This window comes from Micropterus dolomieu, linkage group LG13 (genome assembly GCF_021292245.1).
Source record: "Micropterus dolomieu isolate WLL.071019.BEF.003 ecotype Adirondacks linkage group LG13, ASM2129224v1, whole genome shotgun sequence".
Lineage (NCBI taxonomy): Eukaryota > Metazoa > Chordata > Actinopteri > Centrarchiformes > Centrarchidae > Micropterus > Micropterus dolomieu.
The window spans coordinates 1314164-1336210 of NC_060162.1; the positions used below are offsets into that span (position 1 = coordinate 1314164).

A 22047-nucleotide genomic window follows, 5' to 3' on the forward strand; every position below is an offset into this window, starting at 1 on the left:
GAGCCCAACACTGACACCATCATCAAGAAGGCCCAGCAGAGGATGTACTTCCTGCGTCAGCTCAGAAAGCTCAAGCTGCCTAAGGAGCTGCTGATCCACTTCTACACAGCCATCATCCGGTCTGTCCTCTGCACCTCCATCACTGTCTGGTTTGGATCTGCCACCAAAAAGGACAGGAGCAGACTACAACGGACAGTCAGGACTGCAGAAAAGATCATCGGTGCCAACCTGCCCTCCATTCAGGACTTATACATTTCCAGAGTCAGGAAACGGGCAGGAAACATCACTGCAGATCCATCTCACCCCAGACAAACCTGTACCAGTTTCTCCCCTCTGGTAGGCGCTACAGAGCACTGTACGCCAAAACCAACAGACTCTGAACAGTTTCTTCCCACAAGCCATCACTCTGATGAACAGCTGATTTTTAACTCACAGTGTCAGGAACAACTCCTGTGCAATAACCCAGTAACTCGGTCTCTAATCAGCACCTGTTTACTGGTTACAACTTATCATTTATTCACCTGCTGTTTCGTATTGTTATATTATCATATTGTATATACTGTATACCAATCCACCTACCTCAATTCATAACTCCTGCACAATAGTACTCATACTTATTTATTCCAGCATCCTTTGCACTATGACCCATCGCACTGTGTACATGGGTACATGTATGCATGTATGTGTATGTGTACCTGTTTATCACATCCACCTCCAACATATACGCAATAATGATAACAATAATTTTAGTCTTGCATCCTTTGCACTCTGCTCACTGCACTATTTGTCAATATGTCTATATTGTTTTTGTTCATAGTGTGTATATTTGTGTTGTCTATACTGTAGTCTGTGTCTGATTTTATTTTATCATTGTGTTATGATGCAGCACATATACTGTACATACACTGACAGCAGATTAAGGGAGTCTCTGTAAACTCTGATTTATGACTTCTGCTGTCTGTCTTCTTCTCTCATCAGATGGGGGCCGCGGCCTCTGTCAGAGTGTGAGGGGTCAGAAATGTGGTGGTGTAGAGGATCAGCTGTGTCCTGATGATCCAGAGAGGTTGAAGCAGCAGCATCAGCTTGTGTGTGGAGAGGCTCTGACTGGGCCATGTTACTGGGAGGTAGAGTGGAGAGGAGAGCTTCATCCAGCAGTGACTGACAGAGGAATCCCAACAGTGCTGCAGTCTGAACTGCTCTGAGATCAGCTCCACTGTCAGACACAAAGTCAAGTACACCATCATCCCTGTGTGTTCCTCTGGATGTGACAGAGTATCATCAGTGGATCTGGACTGCTCTGCTGCTGCTCTGTCCTTCTACACAGTCTCTGCAGATATCTAGAAATCCCTCCTCTGTGTCTCTTCCTGTTTAGGGGTTTGAGGTTATAAGGACAGAGGGTGTCGTATGCTATACAGGTTGTAAAGCCCCTTGAGGCAAATAGTGAATTATGATTCTACATAAATAAAATTGACTTGACATGATGAATATTTAACTGCAGAGAAACTTAACTGCTAAGTGAACGCTTTCTTTCTGACTGACTTCATGTTGCTAAAATTAAGTGTAGTTATAATTTAGTTAACACTCTGATTTTACTTCTTGTTTTAGCTGTATAAAAATGTGTAAGAAATTGTTTTGGTTGTTTTGGATGATATTGGGGTCACTATGAAATGCAGTTTTATAATCTTTATAATGCTTTAGAGCCATAACCTAACATAACCATAACTGTAGTAGTGCGAGAACCAGTGATCGTTCACATGATTGCTGGATAAATATGGTTTCTGCAAGGACATTGATCGTTCACACCACATAGGAGAGGAGGAAACATATAAAAGCTTGCAAAACAGATGCTAAACCATTTCTTCTGGTTCTCTGTGTGCTCGCTCTCTCAACTGAAAATGATCTTTAAGCTAATGTTTTCTGTCAATGAGGTCTTTGATGCCCTGATGTGGCTGAGACCCTTTGTGTTCTTTCCAGATGTTATAAATAACAAAAATATGTACCTTTAAATAATATCCAGCCATTATAACACCAAAAAGATCTTTCATTCCAATTTTAGGTCAATCAGTGAGATTTTATCGTGATTTGCATTTTTTCCTTTGTTGTGTAATACGTTTTCTGGATGGATAAGAGGGGGAGGGAGAGATCTATTTAGGTAGTCAACAAAGAAACATAAACCTGGTTAATACCTTTAATTATAATCTTTTTCTGGAGGTTTATATTGCTGTGGTCAAATAGATGTTGAGGAGGAGGGTTAAAGAGCTTCTGATGAGTCTTTCATTTAAAAGTGGTGGCTGATTATGATGATGAAGGCCTGAAGTACTGCAGGTTATATTTTAAGTCGTCTCTTCATGTACATTGTTTTGTGTGAGCTTGTGTGATGAGTTTAGTATTCAGTGTTCCTCCAGGCTTTTTTCTCTTTGGAACAATAACGTCAAAATGATCAATAAACGATTCTTAAATAGAGTTGTGATCTCTACATGCAGTTACATCTGAATTTAAATAAACAGCAAAAAAGCCAGCGTAAATGAAAATCAGCTCGACTTCATTTTGAGCTCAATCCAAGATGAGAGGAAATGATGGAGCAGCAGCTGACACTGAGGTGGGTTAGAGAAAACTCCAGATTTAAAGAAATGTTGAAGATCCATCTTGTTTAGACACCAGAACACTCGGCATGAATCAGTCTCATGGAAATCTGGGCTTCCTTAAAATCTTTCTCTCTCATGTTTCTTATTTTCTAAAATCCTGTTTCCTCTGGTTCCCCGGCCTTCATCCAGTCCTGACAGCATCATGTTCACCATGGTTTGTCTTCTGGACTCAAGTGTTAACTTCTTGTGTTGTTTTTAAGTCAATAAAGATTTTTCAGGGTGAAAAGTTCAACACAATGGATGTTTTTGGGCTCAAATCGGTGACATAAAATGGCGGCCAGTTCTCAGTAAAACCAGACAGCAGCATGTTGATGTTGATGAACTTCTGCCTGACAGCAATAGAGGTAGAGGTATTCTGATGTTTTATTCAGTGCTTGTTTGCTCCTGGCATCAGAGGCCTAGATGTCGATTTTAAAGTTGTGTACACATGGTGAAATACTTTCTGAGTTATCACTTAAAAATTCATCACATTGCCAGCCCCAATTTAAATATTTCAGCTTTTCATTCACATATGTTTTTCAATTTTGAGTTCCTCCTATGTTGATTACTAATTTAAATGCAAATACTTATTGTTACAGCCCATCCCCTTCCTGCTTCCTTCTCCTGCAGGAGGCTGCAGGTAGAGGCTGATTGGACTGGGCAAACATCTGTGCAGCTCTACCTTCAAAGTTTATTTAGCCAGGACTGATCAGTCTTTTGTTCTCTCTCTTCCTAGGCCGGCGTCTGACAGGGTCTGTTTTGTGCCTTTCTTTTTGGTTTATCCTGACAACACACACCTCACTCATTCATTGGGGTGGGGGTGCATGTGTGGGTATTTCAGACCTGTGTGTGTATACTAATAACAATAATAACACCAGTGTGAGAATATTGAATTAATAAAATATGTCTTCGTCATTCACTGCTGACACAACTGAGGCATGACACACTGTATATTTTTTGGGGATCATTTGAAACCTCCACTGGCATGCAAACCTGTTGTGATTCACCTCCTTTTAGGAGGGACTGTAGAAGATGAAATGCATCATTTTGTCCACAAGGTGGCAGAATAAACTGGGATGATTTATACAGTTTTTCTTATTGGCTTTGGAGTATTTCTCAGATCAGAGTTGAAATTCTCAAAACTACTTGTTCAACCTCCACATCCTAAAGCAACCAAATGCAAATGCTTTTAACGCATTTATGCAAACTATATTGCTGTCATGTTGATCACATACTATACCGGTTCTCTGTTGAGTAGTCTAACCCCCCAAAACATCGAGGCATTAGTACATTGCTTAAGTCACTACATGCAGAATGAATAAATACAAGCTATTAGGGAACAGCTCAGAGTGGAGCTCTGCGGTAGTGGGGGCGGGGCTTATACTCTGATGTGGTAGTGACTTGTTGAAACGGAGTTATCGTCATCACGGCAGTTTGATAAATGTTAGAAACAAATGTGTTGAAACGGAGTTGTTAGGGTGTATTGAAGTTCTTAGGAAACGCTGAATATCTAGCAGCATCTCTGCCACTGTCGTGATGTTTCAGTGTTATTTAGAAAGGTGAAACCAATGTGAGACCAGGTGAACGGGCTCTGCACTAGTTCAGTTTAAAGCACTTTAGCTGTAACTTAAACAAAACAGATTATTTACATCATTTAAAATTCATTTAAGAACAAACATTTTGATCAAAACACTTTTTAATTAATTCTGTTCAGACCAAGAGAGAAACACACACACACACACACACACACACACACACACACCAGTTACCTACTGTTTTTTCCCCTCCCAGCCTCATACTCACCTGTCCTCAAGCAACGCCTCCCAGAGCAACACCCCATAAGCACCTCTACACTCACTAATACATACAGTGTAGGCCTACATGTTATTGAGAGCGTTCTGAAGGACTGCTGATGTGTTATCAACACTGCAATGACAGTTACAGGTGGGGAGACCAGACTGATTTTCTAGCCTACTATTTAGTGTTTAGCACCATCTAACTCAGCCAGGTAAGAGGTGGCCTACACTTTTACCCTCAGATGTTATCTGGTCCCTGGAGCACAGGTTTTATCAGCTGGCAATGTTCAGTGCACATTTGAGAGAACAAGTTGCAACTATTATTAACAATAATGGAAAGCTGAGGCTTAACAAGAGGAGTATTAACCATGAACACTTGTTCTATCACCGAAACTCAAACTCAGTAAAAGTGATGACACAAAAGGTGATCCACATCTTCTCAAGCACACTTATCTTCCAAAACCATTGTCAAACTTTGATTATTTACTGTACCGGCTTTTAAATGCATGAGCAATCATCCAGAAACTGCTTCTACTACACACACATACATACACACACACACACACACACACACACACACACACAGTCTCCCGCATTTATTTATCCTCCACGCTAACTTTAGTTAAATTCACTAGTTCTAGATGCAGTTTAATATAGGCTACTAACAATCCCTGTTACACTTAGGCCTACGTTAATGATAATACTATATTCAGAAACCAGGTAAGTTACGAGATCATCGGGCTCGTTTTTGGTACCTCTTGGTTTCTAACTTTAACGTTTGTGTAATCTGCTACAGCTGTGGTCACCCGGTGCGACAGAAGCTTCAGGGATGGGCTCACAAAACCACCAAAAGAGTTTCATTTCACATTAGTTACAGTTTTTTTTTAACAACTGCTTACACACAAAATCTTTGCATGTCACATGATTTTTGAAACCTCTCACTCAAAGAGCAAAACCTCATCTCAAATATCCAAAACCATTAGGTATTTCTCAGCCTTTCCCTCAGTTTTCAATTCACAAAACACTTTTTTCAAAACACTACACATAATTCTCTGCCTAAGACACAAAAATCTTACAGGAAGTGACCTGTTAGATTTTCAACCAATCAAAATGATGCACTTCTTCACCTGGTCACACAGCCACTCCTCACATGTGCAAACACTAACTGCTTAACTGATCACTAACCGATCACTACTTTAGTCTACAGTAGACCTGTAAATAGGTCAAAGGTCAGATTACCTGTTTAGAACAATGGATGGGAGGGAGAGGCAGGGGACGACAACGAGGACAAGGGTCAAGGAGGAAGAGTTTGAAGACGAGGAGGACGAGGAGGGCAAATTGGAGAAGGAAGGAGAGCCATCACTGATGCGATCAGGGCCGCACTTACTGATCATGTGATCAACCACAGGCTGACAATGAGAGAAGCTGGACTGAGAGTCCAGCCCACCTTGAGTTGCTTTACAGTGGCGTCCATAATTTGAACCTACTGGAAAAGAAAGTCAGACAGGTATGCGACAATCTAATGGTTATTTCAGCAGTACAGTATTGTAAATTAAGTATTATTGTTAGGCAATAAAAATTATGTTTTGGTTACAAATGTAGATTTGGAACAACAGCGTGTAAATGGTAAATCCAATAATGTACTGCTTTGAAAAAACTGTTATATGTTTTATTTTGGGATGTGTTTATGGCATTTTGAATGCTGTGTTTCATTTTGAAAGACATGAGGAATTCTGTGTGAGCAGTTTTGGGAATCGTGTGTAGAGTTTGGAAAAAAGGAGAGAGCGTTTTGAAACGTGTGTAAGCAGTGCGCTTGCGCCGAGTGACCGCCAGGCAGCGGTGGTGCTCTTTCTTGGTCGGTAACGTCAGGTCCCAGACCACGGGGTGAATTATGAATGAAAGTGTGAAGTTCTGTCGCAAAACGATGTTGTTACGTAGGCTGTCATCCAGAGACTAAATATATCATCTCGCCATTTTAAGTGGGTACAGGGAAATCCTTGACCGTTCCTTGTGGGTACGGCTGCGTATCCCTGCGCAGACTGCGCCACTGACACGCGCACACATGATTTCCAGTAAACTGGGAAGGGGAGTACCATCCCCGTGACCCAAGTTCATGAAAACAGGAAGGGAAACTGAAGCTGAAAGTGTTCAGACAGTCCAGAATCTATTCTGGGTCGACAGAGCAGAAGGAGGAAAGCTGAAGGGTGAGTGTGAAAACAGTTGTGCGTTTCTTGAAACAGATCGAACAAACACAGTGGATTACCTGCAAAAGCAATTACTCTAAATCTTTACTCTGTCTCTCAAAATAACCCTTTCGGTCAGTGAGGTCCATGTGTCATTGTTTTTAAAATATGTATCAAAATGTTTACCATGTTGTCAGTGTAACGGTGTCCTCTGGCTATTGTCTGATGTAAACTGTGGCTGCACAAAGCTGCACCTTTAGCATCAATTTGAATAGTAGAAAGCCATACCTCCAAGGATTCACAGTTACACTTTTACTGTTTGAACTAGTTTACAGAGCATGTCATTGTGACACAGTGTGTACAGTACTGCATAGCACAACGGAAAAAATGTGAAATGTAAACATGGGAAGCAGCTGTTAGGCTGACATTCCTATCTGCTGAGCATTCATATCACAACGTAAAGTTAGGACTCATTTAAAAAATAGTCTAATAGACATGTACAAAAAATGTACAGATTATGACAAGGCTTGTAGTGACTGATTCAATAAACTAACGCTGAGATGTTTTGTGAGAGAGTCAGTATAATACATATTTATCAACAAGACATGAGCAATTAATAATGTAGGACACAGCAGACAGTTGTACATAATCATTTGCATGAATGTTTGAGTCAAAGCTTTAATGATCTGCACAAGTGACTAGATGATGATTAAACAAGTAGCCTAGTTTTGAGAATTTAGTGTACTAAACCGACTGAGAACAACTGTAATACAACATTTTTATGATTTTACTGTCAAAGTCTCTGAGTTTTCTCCCTCTGGACTGTAGAGGAAAGAAACGATGTGTGTTACTTTCTGTTCTCTCAGACTTGTTTCCTGGTTCTTGTGTACTCAGCTCGCGGTCCGTATTACTGTTGAAGCCCAGAAGATGAGTGTTTGTGTGGAGGAAGAGGAGGACAGAGCAGAGTCTGCAGTCTCCAGCTGTCTGTCTGTGAAGAGTGACCAGTCCAGAGAGTCTCCTCTAGTCTTCAGAAATGTACCTGGACCCTCAGAGACAAAGTAAGAGAACTGCTTCTAACTCATTCAGTGTTTGCTGGTAGAGTGACATTACACTGTAAAAAATGTTTCTGTAAAAAAGACTGTAAAATTCAAAGATAGTATTTCACTGTAGTAGATACAGTGACTTACCCTAAATCAAGAAACTGTACATCATTGTAGTTGTTATATCATAATATGTTGAAAAAAAAAAACATTTTTACGTTGAAAATATAACATTTTGGTCAAATTAGTGGGGAAATACCATAATCCCACAAGCAAGTAATTACCCTAAAATAAACGGTATCATTCTGTCTAAATTACAGATTTAGCTGTACATTTAAATGTACAGTATAAAACCTTTCAACAGTCATCAAAAACATAACTTCATTCCTACGGAAATAAGATGTTAACAATATGTTTGTTAAATAATGTTGATTTCAAGGTAAAGCATATTATGTTAAAATGTCCATAGAACTTTAAATTTTAAATGCTGGACTTTTGGATTTGTGGTCTTTCTCATTATTAGTTTTAGGACAAACTGCAACTTTCTTGACTAAAATAATCTTTTAAACTGACATACATTATGTGTGTAATTCAGGGCAAAATTCAAACGGTATCAAACATTAGCTGTCTCTCGCCGTTGCCTACATACATATTTTTTCCGAAATAATTGTGCATTAATGTGGTCGGAATAATCGGAAAAATGATTTCCCGACTGGGAAAATTCATGTGAACACCCACTATGGTTGACGTCATACACGTAGAAACATGGCGGACAACATGGTTGATGGTTAGAAATGTTGCAAAATCACATATTGCGTATACATATTTGCTACGGTGTCATTTGTAATGTGGTATTAAGTTCTACCGGTTACTTTGCTGTCCATGTAGAGTGAAGTAGATTAATTAGTAAAGTTATTAGTAGTATTTGCAGTATAAGCACTATTTTGGTGGTTTCAGGTAATGTAGGCTACTGGTGTAAAAAAAAACGGCTTCCCAACTCAGGAAATGGGACCATCCAAGGAGCACATTAATGCAGGAGAACATCCCATGGTGAGGAAGGGAGGGACTATTGTTTGTGGTTGACAGTTTATCAGGTGATTGTAAGGGTGTTTTCAGATGAACGCTAGGGTGTTTGTAGGTGGTTGCTATGGAGATCTAAATGGTTGGCAAGGTGTGGTTAATAAGATGCACAAGGTGACACAGTAATTTCTTTCTATACCATTAGTTTCTCTTTATAGGCTTCATGATCAAAGAAAGTCTCTCCCTCTCATCTTGAATTAAATTCTGATCTTATCTGAAAATCGGGTATTTCAAAGCAGATCCAAAGGATTCTGATCCTGAAGATTTGGTTTCAGATTTGGTAATCCAGCCCTGCCTTTAATCCAGACAAAATGCTGCATTTGGGTATTTCAGCATTTAAGACAGAGTTCTGGATCAATTTGACGCCAACATTTGGGATTATTTGGATCCAGCCTCAGAGGTGGATTTGACATAGACTGACAAACAGCCTAGGCTTCACTTCTCCCAGATATTGTTACCCAAGATGTTCATTATATTTACAGTTCTTGTTTTTCTTTGCTTTGGTACTATTACCGCAACTATGTGGTAAAATTTCACAACAGTACGAAACCCTAAACTCATCACACTTGAAACAAAGTCTTTCATTCAAAACTTTCCATTGCGCATTCATTTGAATTGTAAACTTCTCTCACCCCACTACCAATTTATTAAAAATATAAGTTTCTTCTGAAATGTCATGAGAAAATATGGTTTAAACACAACATAATGATATCTTTTCAGTTTAGCCGTTAATACCAGTGAATCCAATAAACAATGCAAGAAACCTGTTTCAAATCACTGTAGAAGTGCTAAAAGTAGTACGCCACAGTACTGTAAAGAGACAGATTACACAGTTTTCACACATTACCCAACATTTACAGAATCATTTTCACAATATCTGTCCTATATGTAATCAAGTTGTGATCAATAATGTCATCTTCTCCAATCATTGATGCAAGAAATTACTTTTACTGCATTTTACAGTATTGCAACGTATATGTTTTGTATATGTATGTAATACTTTAACAATGATTATGGATGGTCATCATGTACCTTTCAATGGCCAATACAAACTTTATAATGCCGTTTTGCACTTGCCAAAAAGGGATTGCGGCCTCTACTTATTGACTGAACGGCTTTTTAAAAGGTATTTTAACAGGTAAAAAGTGTGCTCACTGGGTGACCTATAATCTTTGAAATATAACTCTCATGAATGAAGTAAAGTCATTTTGAGGCAGAAAGAACCTTTCATTTAAAAAATCGAGGCTAAAATCACTTTTTGGCAAGAGCAAAACTGCATTTTATGGGTTGTATTTTACATTACATTTCAATAGGTAAAAACAAACTGGATTGGTTGACACACAGCCAGTAAAATAATGTAAAGTCATCTTTACAGGATAATGCAAAAGAGATCATGTCTTCATTTTATATATAACCCAGCTGTAAATCATGTTAATTATAGGCTAACGTTTTCCAAATATAAACAAGGATATTAGACATAGGCCTACCAAACATATAATTCATCTGCAACAATTGGCAATTATTGCCTTTAAAATATGCCTGATTATACTCTAAACTGCAAACACATATTTGGTCACAACCGACTGCCGTTTTGAAGCCTTGAGTTTGGCCGATAGGGCGCCGCAATGTCGAGTTTTTGCAACCAGAAAGTGCCCGAAAGTGCCGATACAGCGGAGCAAACGGCCGTGTGTGGAGCTAGCTAGCTTGCTTAGCTAGGTGCAACTGTAACTCACGTTAACTGACATTTTAACAGGACTGATAACTTTGTCTCGCGAACAACAGTCTTAAAACTAAATGTACTCACCAGAGAAAGTGAACAGCCAACTCCTAATAAGCTTTTCAGCGGCGCTGGTTAAATTTACACAGCGCTGAGGGTACGAGTCACTCTAGCCTGATTGACAGGTCACCATGTTAACGACTTGTCAATCATAAATAATCCCGCCCTGAAACATACTCTGCTTTGTGGTCTATTTTAAAATAAATGGGACCATAATTTACTAAATCATCATTTTGTATTGAAGAAGACTTGAAACTAGCAACTGAGACCATAAACTCATCAGGAAAGTGTTTACTGAGGTAATTATTCAGCTGAGAAGTAGGGTCATTCGCTTCATATTCTAGACCGGAAGCTTCCCGCTTGGTTTGATCCAGATAAAATGCAGCTGTAGATGTAAAGATATTGGGTGAGGTAGCTTTAACACGCTGCTCTTGAGATAGTGGCCAACTACAAAAGTAAGAAAAGTGTAATTTAATACAGAGACTGCTTGACTGGTTTGTAATAAGTTTGTCACACGGCGGTTAAATACCCAGGGAAAGGAGTAAGAGTTTATAAATAGTTTAATCAATACAAGAGAATTGTAAGGAGACAGAAGAGGAAGAAGAGTAGAGGAAGTGCTGGTTAGGTGTTAGCGGTGTTATAAGAGGAAGTTTTTGCAGAAGAGATCAGTTTTCAAAAGCTTCTTGAAGTTAAAGGGGGATGCCCCTGCTCTGTTGGCATGTGGTAGCTTGTTCCACCAGCTATGTGACTTCATTACCAATGTCATCGAGAAATTTGCCCAGAGGAAGAACTGCCTTTCTCCTCATGTGAGCCCTCAGCCTTGGTAAGTTAAAGCATGTTTAATCATCCTACCTTTGTGCTGCTGGTCTGTGCATTTTCCATTTTGTTGTGCTGGATCGATTGATATAGACGGTGACAAGTGTCAGTGTGTCCATGTTTATCTATTAAGGTTTTTTTCATAATGTTATTGTCATAGAAAGGGTCTGTATCCCTTAAAAAAAATTCTGTGTGCTTTATTGTGGCCTTCAGTGTTGTTGAGTTTGCGTATGGCCCTGTAGGCTCATTTGTTTTGAGCTTGGTTGTGTATTGGCTTGAATATTGCATTCTCAATTTAGTGGTAATATAACTTGTGTAATTGCACTCCTCTCAATCTCTCTCTCTCTCACACACATACAGACACTTTTTTCCCTCTGTGTATTTGAACAACACCTGGAGAAGCAAGCCGCTCTGTTGTTCAGTGTTTTGTGGAGCTATGCTGTTTGTTGAGGTGTTAAAATCACGAGTAGTAAGAAAGTATTGTAGTTTTACTGGTATGTGGCCTATCTTTTGAAATGATTGGTGCCCCACTAAGTTTAACATTGTGGTTAAAAAGTGGGATATGTTGGGAATTACTATCCTAGTTGTTTGTAACAAGAATTACACACAACTAATTAAATACTATGGTTAAAACTCTAAACAGACACATATTGTATATATCAATTAAAGTGATATTGTATAGGCTAAAATGAAATAATAAATATTTCTGCTCCATGATGTTCGTAAACCTGTGTAGGCTTGTTCCCACTACATGTTTTGTTCCTTTTTCAGTCTCTTTGAAGAACAATTAATTGACTAACACATAGAGATGCATACATATTAAAACAGGATATATGGAACTCAAAACTGTACTGCACATTAGAAAGTTAGTAACATTAACTGTAAACTGTAAGAAACCAAAGTATATGAATGTGATTCCTTAAGTCAAATTTTCACATGGTTTTCAAGTAGTCTATATACTACAACAACATAATAGAATTCTGTTATGGCTTTTTGGTTTTTTGTGTGCTACCCCATTATTTCCAGTGGCCCCGGGCATCTGGCCACCTCTATGAAAATTTTCTGGTGGCGCCACTGTACAGAATGGAAATACCTGTTAAATCATATGTAATGCGAGCCCAGTTTTATCTCAGGGCGTCAAATACTGCTTTGAGGAAGCCGGACAAAGCAGCGGTATTTGACGCACAAGATACCTTTCAGCGTCTGTCAGAGACACCCTGGGCTTTCCAATATTATATAGCTGGAGTGCCGGAGGTTGCTGTCTAAGGACCCCCACAATCCTGGGACTGCAGTTCTAGGACTGTAGTTCTTTTGTGACAAAGCCATCTAGTGGATTGGTGGTGGTAATGCAGGACAACATGAAGGAGCTTAACCCTGTCTGCTAGCACGTTGGCCGTGAGGCCGATCTGCGCAGCTGTAGGGTTAACCGGTCAACATGCATATAATCAATAACTTTAGGCACACACCCTGTGATGATTAGGGTGAGGGTATTTGGCTTCGGGGGAGTTGTCAAGAGTAACATAGCTAGCTAGCTAGCTAGCTGGCATTATCAAAGTAAACAAGGGTCCTACAAATGCAGTTCCGGTCCTAGGATTGCGGTCCTGAAACCGCAGCCTCCGGTAATGCAGCTACATACTACTTGGGCTTCCATGTAACCCCAATGTAACCCATCCGCCATCACGTAATCTACTTATTTCACCCTAAACCACTATCTTTTCCTAAACCTTTTGTTTGCAGAGTTCAGTCAAACAGACGGAGAGCAGAGTCTACAGTATCCAGCTGTCTGTCCATGAAGAGTGACCGGTCCAAAGATGTTCTTGAAACCTTCAGTAATGAACCTGGACCCTCAGACACAAAGTAAGTATTTATACTTACTGTATTTTTACTATATTTTTGCCCTCACGTTGACATCAGTGTAAAGATTTAGAACGATTCAAAATCTCAAAGAATCTGCTTAAAATCTTTAATTCAGTTTCTCATATTTAATAAATAGTATCTAAATATTGAGCTGTTTGGCTCTTCCTCAAATCAGCTGTTTTGATCCATCAGATGCATCTTGAATCACATTCATAGTCATAAATCAGTTCATATCATAATTGTGCAACATGTGAAAAATCATTTCTAGAAAAGCTTTGCTCACCTTGATGAACACTATGCTTTGAATCATTAGTAAGTAGACCTTGGTTCTCTCCACCATATTTTATTAAGGTGAAGAAGTTAATGTTGCTTTCACTGTCTCCACCGTGACTGTAATGTAAATGTAAATGCTCCATACTTATATAGTTCCTTTCTAGTCTTTTCGACCACTCAAAGCGCTTTTTACACTACATCTTCATTCACCATACACACACACATTTATTCACTGAGCCTAAGTGCTCAAACAGAAACTGACATTCATACACTCGTGGAACAGCCTGATCAGGGTTCAGTATATTGCCCACTTCGACCTTCGCCGCTGTGTGAGTATGTATATAGGAGCCCGACACAGATAGCAGGCAGATGCTGCAGCCTGATGATATATACTACGGTCTTTAGCTCCGGGCCCATTTTATACCGCATATCAGGACCCATCACTAAATAACAGAAGTTTTCTTTCTGGTTGGCTTTGGACCAAAAGTGTGTTGCTTCTCGCCACCCTAGTCCTTCCTGGACCCTGCCAGTGAGTTCTTGTTGCTGCAGCCTACCAACTGCTTGGCCAACCTCAGCCTGGGCTTTCCACTTCCAGCCAGTCGAGACATTGGCATTTGCTTTTCTCACTGACTTATCTGTGGACTTGATTGCAGTGGCAACTGTAAGGTGTTTTTCTCAAAAAGGCCCATTTTGGAGATGAAAGAGTTAGCTTTCCTGTCCATCTTATTTTCATTTTCAGCAGCCACATCAGCCTCCTGTAGAATGTGAACTGGTAGCACCACACCTTCCCTGGGACTTGGCTTTGGTCGATTTCTGCCAGGCCTTCTGAGAGCTGCTTCAATATGGTTTTTCCCTCTGTTTATAGGAGAGCTCTGCTGTACACTCACCCCAGGCTTTTGATGGGTTGCTCAGACGCAAGTGGGATTTTCTTAAAAATGGTTCTCTCATTTCTGACTCCTCTTCTAATGAACAGGTTACGCGACTTGGAGAGCTTGATCTTCATTCTTGAACATGCCATCAGCTCATCCTTTGTCAGGATGTACATGCTGCTATCTGAAGGAGGCTGGTGACATCATCCATGGAGCTCCTCAGTGGAGGGTAACCTCTGTTCGGATGTTAACTTGATCCCACCATTTATCTTGCTCCGTTGAGGATTATTTCAAAGGCTGCCACAAACAAAATGGGAGAAATGGCACACCCCATGGCAATTCCTATCTCTGACTGCTGCCATCCGGTGGTGAAATCCTGTATGGCAAAGCACATCTGCAGGTCCTTAAAGTAGCTTTCTACCAATCTCTTGATACAGGAGTGCATGTGGAAGTATTCTATGGCATAGCCGATCAACTGGTGTGGAAGTGATCCATGAGCATTGGCGAGGTCGAGCCAGATGACAGGCGGGTCTTCCTTCTTGAGTTTGGCCTTCTGAATCTTCCCAAACTATTGCAGAGTGCTCCACACACCCAGTCCTGCCCTCTGGCAGTTGTTGTCAATGTAGTCATTCTCCATCAGATAGCTGGTCATCATTCTGGCCAGTACTGAAAAGAAGGCCTGAAATGGCCAATGTCTTTGGAGTTCTCCACGACGTGCCTGACTTCATTGAGCTTGGTGGCCTGATGATAAACTCAGATGTCGTGGGCTAGGCTGATGCAGATCCCATCCTGGCATCAGGATTAGATGTTCTTCCTCACCACTTGTGCTTCCTCCTCAGCCACAGCCAAAAGCTGTCCTTCTCCGCCTCCTCTGACAGTTCTTTTACAGTCGAGACTGACAGGAAACATAAATGGAATGGCATACAAGAAGGAAAACTGCCAGGACTAGATCCTGTGACCTGTGACACCACTGTTACATGCTATGTGTCTGAGACTGCTGGTCTACCAAAATTGTGGTAGTAATAGACCACTTCTAACCTCAGTTCAAACATAACTTACTCAAGCTAAGCTGACCATAATGAAGGACATAATCAGCTCTCTTTAATGGAGGCTTTTACTGTGAAGGAGTTTAGGAAGTGCTTCTATTAATAACAAACTACAGTCAGATCACTAGTGTTTATGAATGCAGGAGGGTTGAAATAAAAGGAACAATCATCTTCATTACAGACTTAAAGCTGAATTCAAACAGAAAATTAATGACACTTCTCTGTGTCCATCTAAGCTTCTACACATTGTCGGCCAAATCTGGCAACAAATCATTTTAGTTCTAAAAAAATGTCTTGTCACAGAGAAAGGAAGAGGAGTCATGTTTCTGTGGAGGAGCAGCCGTCCTGCTGTGCTTTGTGTCAGGACGTCCTGAAGGATCCAGTCTCTACCAGCTGTGGACACTGGTTCTGCAGACAGTGCATCACCTCATACTGGGACCAGTCTGCTTCATCAGGAGACTCCTCCTGTCCCCAGTGTGGAGAAAGATCCAGAACCAGAGCTGGACTGCAGACAGCCAGTCAGAGCAGCTCTGTACAAAGTAAGACTGTTCATCTGTCTGCTGATGTCGTCATGTCTGAAAACAGGACTTTCTGTTTAATTACAGGAACATTTGGTTTTTAATATTCTCATGAATATCATCCATCCAAAACATTTGATTTATCTGGATTCTTGCTCTCTGTTTAGTCTCAGGTTATTTGTTCTTCTCTTTCAGCAGATAGTGGTCTGCAGGAGGTTTTAGATGAACATAAGATCAGTCTGAGGAGGAGATGTGAACGTGTGACTGAAGGAAGTGATGAAACAGGAAGTGGAACCCTCCTCAACAGGATCTACACTGAGCTCTACATCACAGAGGGACAGAGTGAAGAGGTTAATACCCAGCATGAGGTGAGGCAGCTTGAGACAGCTTCCAAGATGGAGACCCTCCATGACACTCCAATCAAGTGCCAGGACATCTTTAAAGCCTTACCTGGCCAACAGAGAGCCATCAGAGTGGTTCTGACCAACGGCGTCGCTGGCGTTGGAAAAACCTTCTCGGTGCAGAAGTTCACTCTGGACTGGGCAGAGGGCTCGGAAAACCAAGATGTCGGTCTGCTGGTTCTGCTCTCGTTCAGGGAGCTGAACTTGATCAAAGATGAGCAGCACAGTCTCCTCACGCTGCTCCATGTTTTCCATCCAACATTACAGAAGGTCCCAGCAGAGAAGCTCGCTGTCTGGAAACTGTTGTTCATCTTTGACGGCCTGGATGAAAGCAGACTTTCATTAAACTTCAACAACAAGAAGGTCGTGTCTGATGTCACACAGAAGTCATCAGTCAACCTGCTGCTGACAAACCTCATCAAGGGGAATCTGCTTCCCTCGGCTCTCGTCTGGATAACTTCCCGACCTGCAGCAGCCAGTCAGATCCCTCCTTTATGTGTTGACAGGTTAACAGAAGTGCGAGGCTTCACTGACACCCAGAAGGAGGAGTACTTCAGTAGGAGATTCAACAATGAAGAGCTGTCCAGCAGAATCATCTCACACATCAAGACCTCCAGGAGCCTCCACATCATGTGTCTAATCCCAGTCTTCTGCTGGATCACTGCTACAGTTCTGGAGCACATGTTGACTACAGAGCAGAGAGGAGAGCTGCCCAAGACCCTGACTGACCTGTACTCACACTTCCTGCTGGTTCAGACAAAGAGGAAGAAGCACAAGTACGATGAGGGACATGAGACGAGTCCACAGGAGCTGACGGAGGCTGACAGGAAGGTTCTTCTGAAGCTGGGGAGGCTGGCGTTTGAACAGCTGGAGAAAGGAAACATCATGTTCTACCAAGAAGACCTGGAGCAGTGTGGTCTTGATGTCACAGAGGCCTCGGTGTACTCAGGAGTTTGTACAGAGATCTTCAAAAGAGAGAGTGTGATCTTCCAGAAAACAGTCTACTGCTTTGTTCATCTGAGCGTTCAGGAGTTTCTGGCTGCAGTCTACATGTTCCACTGTTACACCAGCAGGAAGCTAAAAGTACTGAAGAAACTCCTGGGGAAAAAACATGTTGATTTAACCCTGGATGTCTTATTGATGGAAGCAATGGAGAAATCCCTTGAAAGTAAAAATGGCCACCTGGACCTGTTTGTTCGCTTCCTTCATGGCCTCTCTCTGGAGTCCAACCAGAGACTCTTAGGAAGCCTGCTGGGTCAGACAGACAACAGTCCAGAAATCATCCAGAGAGCCATCAACAACCTGAAAGGGAAGAGGACAAATATCTCTCCAGACAGAAGCATCAACATCTTCCACTGTCTGATGGAGATAAACGACCACTCAGTACATCAGGAGATCCAAGAGTTCCTGAATTCAGAGAACAGATCAGAGAAGGAACTCTCAGAGATCCACTGTTCAGCTCTGGCCTACATGCTGCAGATGTCAGAAGAGGTTCTGGATGAGTTGGACCTGAAGAAATACAACACAACAGAGGAGGGACGACAGAGACTGATTCCAGCTGTGAGGAACTGCAGAAAGGCTCGGTAAGTCCAGATGTGATTATCAGCACTGTAAAGCAACGTAAAGCTGAAGCATCAGTATTACAGTAAAGATACACATTTTACACGCACACAATATAAAACCTCCACGCTATAAAAGTTTTCTAAACTGGTATTAAACCTGCTTATTGAAATATTGTGTTAATTAAATTTATACAGCACTTTTATATACTTTTAATAATTCAGTTGCTTTACAGGCAGAAAGATGAAATGAATTGGTTATTATTATTAAAATTATTAAAAAGTTTGTTAGGCAAACAGTAGAAGATGTTGCAGTAGTGGAGCCTGGAAGTGATGAGGGCATGAAAGAGGCCATGTTCTTGAGGTGGAAAAAGGCAGTGTTTGTAACCTGGTTGACGTGGGGCAAGAAGGAGAGGTTGGGGTCAAAGATGATTTGAAGGTTGCAGACCTGGGTGGTGGGCCTGACAATAGAGCAGTCAATGTTGAGTGAAAAGGTCTGGGTGGAGCGGGTGAGGGTGTTAGGGCCGATGAGGAGGATTTCCGATTTATTGCAGTTGAGTTTGTGGAAGATCTGTTGCATCCAAAACTGTCTGGATGTCTGTGAGATGGGTGGCACGGGTGGCTTGGGTGATGGATTCAGAGAGGTAAAGTTGAGTGTCATCGGCATAGCAGTAGACATGAAGGCTGTGATGGGGTAGTATCTGGAGGAATTGATTACATTAGTGATGAGTGGGGAGTGTGGGGAGGCAAGCCTTGACCAGAGAGGAGGAGGTAAAGTCAGGGATACAGGCTGAGGACTTGCTGGTGCCTATGGTGAATAGGTCGGTTTCAGAGATTTCAGTTAAGGATGAGAGTGAGTAGCTTGGAAGTAGTGAGAGGTTGGGTTAAGGGTCTACAAACATAATTTCTGTGTTTATATCCATCAAGTTAGTGACACGAGTATCTTCTATCATCTTCTAACTATCTTTCTTTGGGTGATGGAGTCTAAATACAAATCCAGCAATAAAACGTGGGGATTAAGAGTTTGTGAGTCTTCTTATATACAGACACACAGACATGGAATATCTGTGAGGTTTTGTCATTATAGTGCTCATGCAGTTATTGCTATTCTATTTTTCTCAGCAGTTTCTGATCTATTTCATATGAAGGATTGTTATCTATATTTATTGTTTTATTTGAGAGGATGTGAGGGGAAGTCATTCTCCCTCTTGAAGAGCGAACAGAACATCCCCCTCTCTATCATCATTAAATAAAATGTCTGACTTTACATTGTTTAGTTCCAACAATGAATATCTCTTCAAGTGTTTTGCTACATTAAAAATGAGTTTGATTTATAAACAGTAAGGAAGCTCTCTCTGTGTCCCCGTCTCTTTATTAGGATTTGTATGGACTGGTCTATAAACTAGTATATTCCAAAGCTACTTTAGAAATGTTCACTTGATAGAGAGCGTTTTTAAAGCTTTATGTGAGTTTTATATTCTCTGTCATCACAGACTTTCCTACTGTGGACTCTCAGAGACTCACTGTGAAGTCGTGGCCTCAGCTCTGAAGTCCAACCCCTCCCATCTGAGAGAGCTGGACGTGAGTCTCAACAACCTTCAGAATTCAGCAGTGAAGCTGCTGTCTGCTGGACTGGAGAGTCCACACTGTAGACTGGAGGCTCTGAGGTCAGTTCATGCATTTTGCTCTTGTCCAGTGTATAAATCCAAATTTAAATCCATTTCCTTCAGTTCTCTTGTATTCTGGGTTTGTCTGAGCACAAAACAGTCTGAAGGGTTTGGCGAATTTAGTCTGAACTCAAACTGCATTTATATTATTAAGGAAACTGTAGGACTTAGCCTGACTCCCTGCTTGACTCCCTAAATCCTTTTTTAGTGAATACAACTGGCTTATCAGTAACTTCCTCTGGAATAGCAAGGTCCAAAGAATAAAGAGAACTACCTTTTGAGAAGGGGATGTGACAGAGGGCAAGAGCAGTCAGCCCACCTGGATTTCAACCCGGGTCTACAGGGTACCAAACAAGGAACTTGACCGAAACGCCAAAGAGCCAGTCATTGTGCATACTCAACTGTAGTGATCAGTCATCCCTTACTGTTTTACGCACAAAAATATTAAGAAATTCACAGCTAACCCTATTCTAAGCCAATCCCCCTCTTCCCAAAGACACTTACCACACTCAACAGCACTTTACCATCGGCCTTAAGACACCCCTCCTTTAGGTTGTGGGCACAGAAAGGCTTTGAAAGACTAGGAGATTTATACAGAGGGGACATGAGGTCTTTGGGGGACTTAAGGGTTTGTTATCAAATTCCAGCTACGCACTTATTCCGATTTTTGCAGTTGCAACGTTTTATACAGTCTAAACAACAAGGCTCTCTCTATATACCCAGACACTCCCGTCTGGAGTCTTTAATGTTTGAGGACAATCTGAACAAGCATGTTTCACAAATATACAATCTACTATCAATAATCTTAAGGATAATGCAGCAGTACTAAAAGACAGATGGGAACAGGATGTAGGGATTCAGATCACAGACGAATACTGCAGTTAGATTAATGAACAATGGTGCATTTAGCTTGGTAGAGTGTGTGCCCCATGAACAAGGCTGAGTCCTTACTCCCGTGGCCCGGGTTCGAATCCAGCCTGCAGCCCTTTGCTACATGTCGCCCCTATCTCTCTCCCTCGTTCTTCATGCTATCCGCTGTCCTATTGAATAAAGTCTTATGTAATTTATCCAAAAGATAAATGAACAATTCGGAGAATTTGTACTACCACCAGGTAGAGGCTGAGAGTCACATTAAAACCGATTCATTCCCTCTCTGTCCCCGCTGTAAATGAGAAACTGGCAAACTTGTACATGTGGTATGGTGTTGTTCTAAGCTTAGACAGTGGTGGTCTGGCATTGAGAACATTCTTGGTAAAGTACTGTCACAAGATGTTTCTTTATCAACTGTGACCATAATGCTGTGGGACGACTGATCAGAGGCTTCCCTCTGAAAGGATTAAGGGCTTTGTGAGCCTAGCCATTAAAGCTACCAAAAGGTGCGTAACAACTAAGTGGAATCATGAAGATTAATCTAATGAGTTAAATTCAAGGTTTCAGCAATCACGAGTGGAATAATTTAAACTTCTTATCATGATTAGATCTATTTTGAAGCAAGTTACTTCTGTCCTAATGCTAAGTTACTTTTAGTAATTGGTAGCAAACACCAGTATTACAGAAAAAGTATGTTGCTTCATATAAGTGTTAGTTTTAATTTACGTAATGTATTGTTTTTCAGCTCATGGTTGAAAAATTGTGTTTTATTTGTGCTATACAGGACTCCCTAGTAAAAGAGACTGTGGGACATTTCCTGTTTAAATAAATATATAGTTGACCCCCGTGACCCGACCCCAGATAAGCGAATGAAGATGGATGGATGGATATATAGTTGACCAGGGAAGGCATTGCTCTGGAGGAAGGAGGAAGAGAGGTGTTGCTCAGTGGGCCTTTGGAGGCAGGTTGTGACAGGTTCTTGGGAAGCTCTCAGCCATCGTTGCTCCCACCAGGTAACTTCAGCTTGCTGCTTGAGTTGGTTGTTTCCATTTCTCTCGCTGTCAGTGGACCGCAGGATGGCAACTTTTTCTTTACCACTGCATGGCTTGGTGGTGACGTGAGCATATGATGACTTAGTTCTGAAGTTCTTTTTGGCCCTAACGGATGTATAGTTAGTGTGCAGCTTTCGCATCAGAGTGGATCAATTTATTTTCGGTGTTTGATTTCGGTGCCACCGTTGACCTCCCCTGTAGGCTGTATGCAGACATAAATTTATACAGAAAATGAAAAGTTGGCATCTTTTGGTCCTTAAAAAATAGTCCCTCCATCTTTTTTTCTCTTATCTCATCACATTAGGCTAAGGAGAAGGTTTTTGTGTGTGTGTACTTTCAGTCTCTTCTCCTTGCTAGAGCAGTCAAAGAGGAAACAGTTATTTTCGTCAGTTTTTCAGACTTCATGATCCTGACAATAAGATCATCTTTTCAAAGGTGAAAAGTTCATGCCTTGCCTGGCCAGTCTCCAACACTGGCACTTACTGTCAACAAAACAAACAAAACAAATAGGACTTAAGCTGGTAGAATCTGAGGCCTTAGAGGCCTTTCCAACTCCCTCCTTGGACTCCCAAAGAATCGTAAAGCTGCAGTGGGTTCACTTAAAGTATTATTCATTTCA

At 41.1% G+C, this 22047-nt stretch overlaps 1 protein-coding gene across 1 annotated transcript in view; it reads left to right on the forward strand.

Moving 5' to 3' along the window:
• Positions 1–21465, forward strand: part of LOC123981783 (NACHT, LRR and PYD domains-containing protein 12-like) — a 109926-nt gene extending 88461 nt beyond the window's left edge. Inside the window, exons 4-6 of the mRNA XM_046066954.1 lie at positions 16081–17863; positions 19333–19506; positions 21161–21465. Coding sequence (XP_045922910.1) covers positions 16081–17863; positions 19333–19506; positions 21161–21170 — 1967 coding nt within the window. The 3' untranslated portion in view covers positions 21171–21465. The remainder of the gene's footprint in view (positions 1–16080; positions 17864–19332; positions 19507–21160) is intronic.
• The last annotated feature ends 582 nt before the right edge of the window (positions 21466–22047 follow it).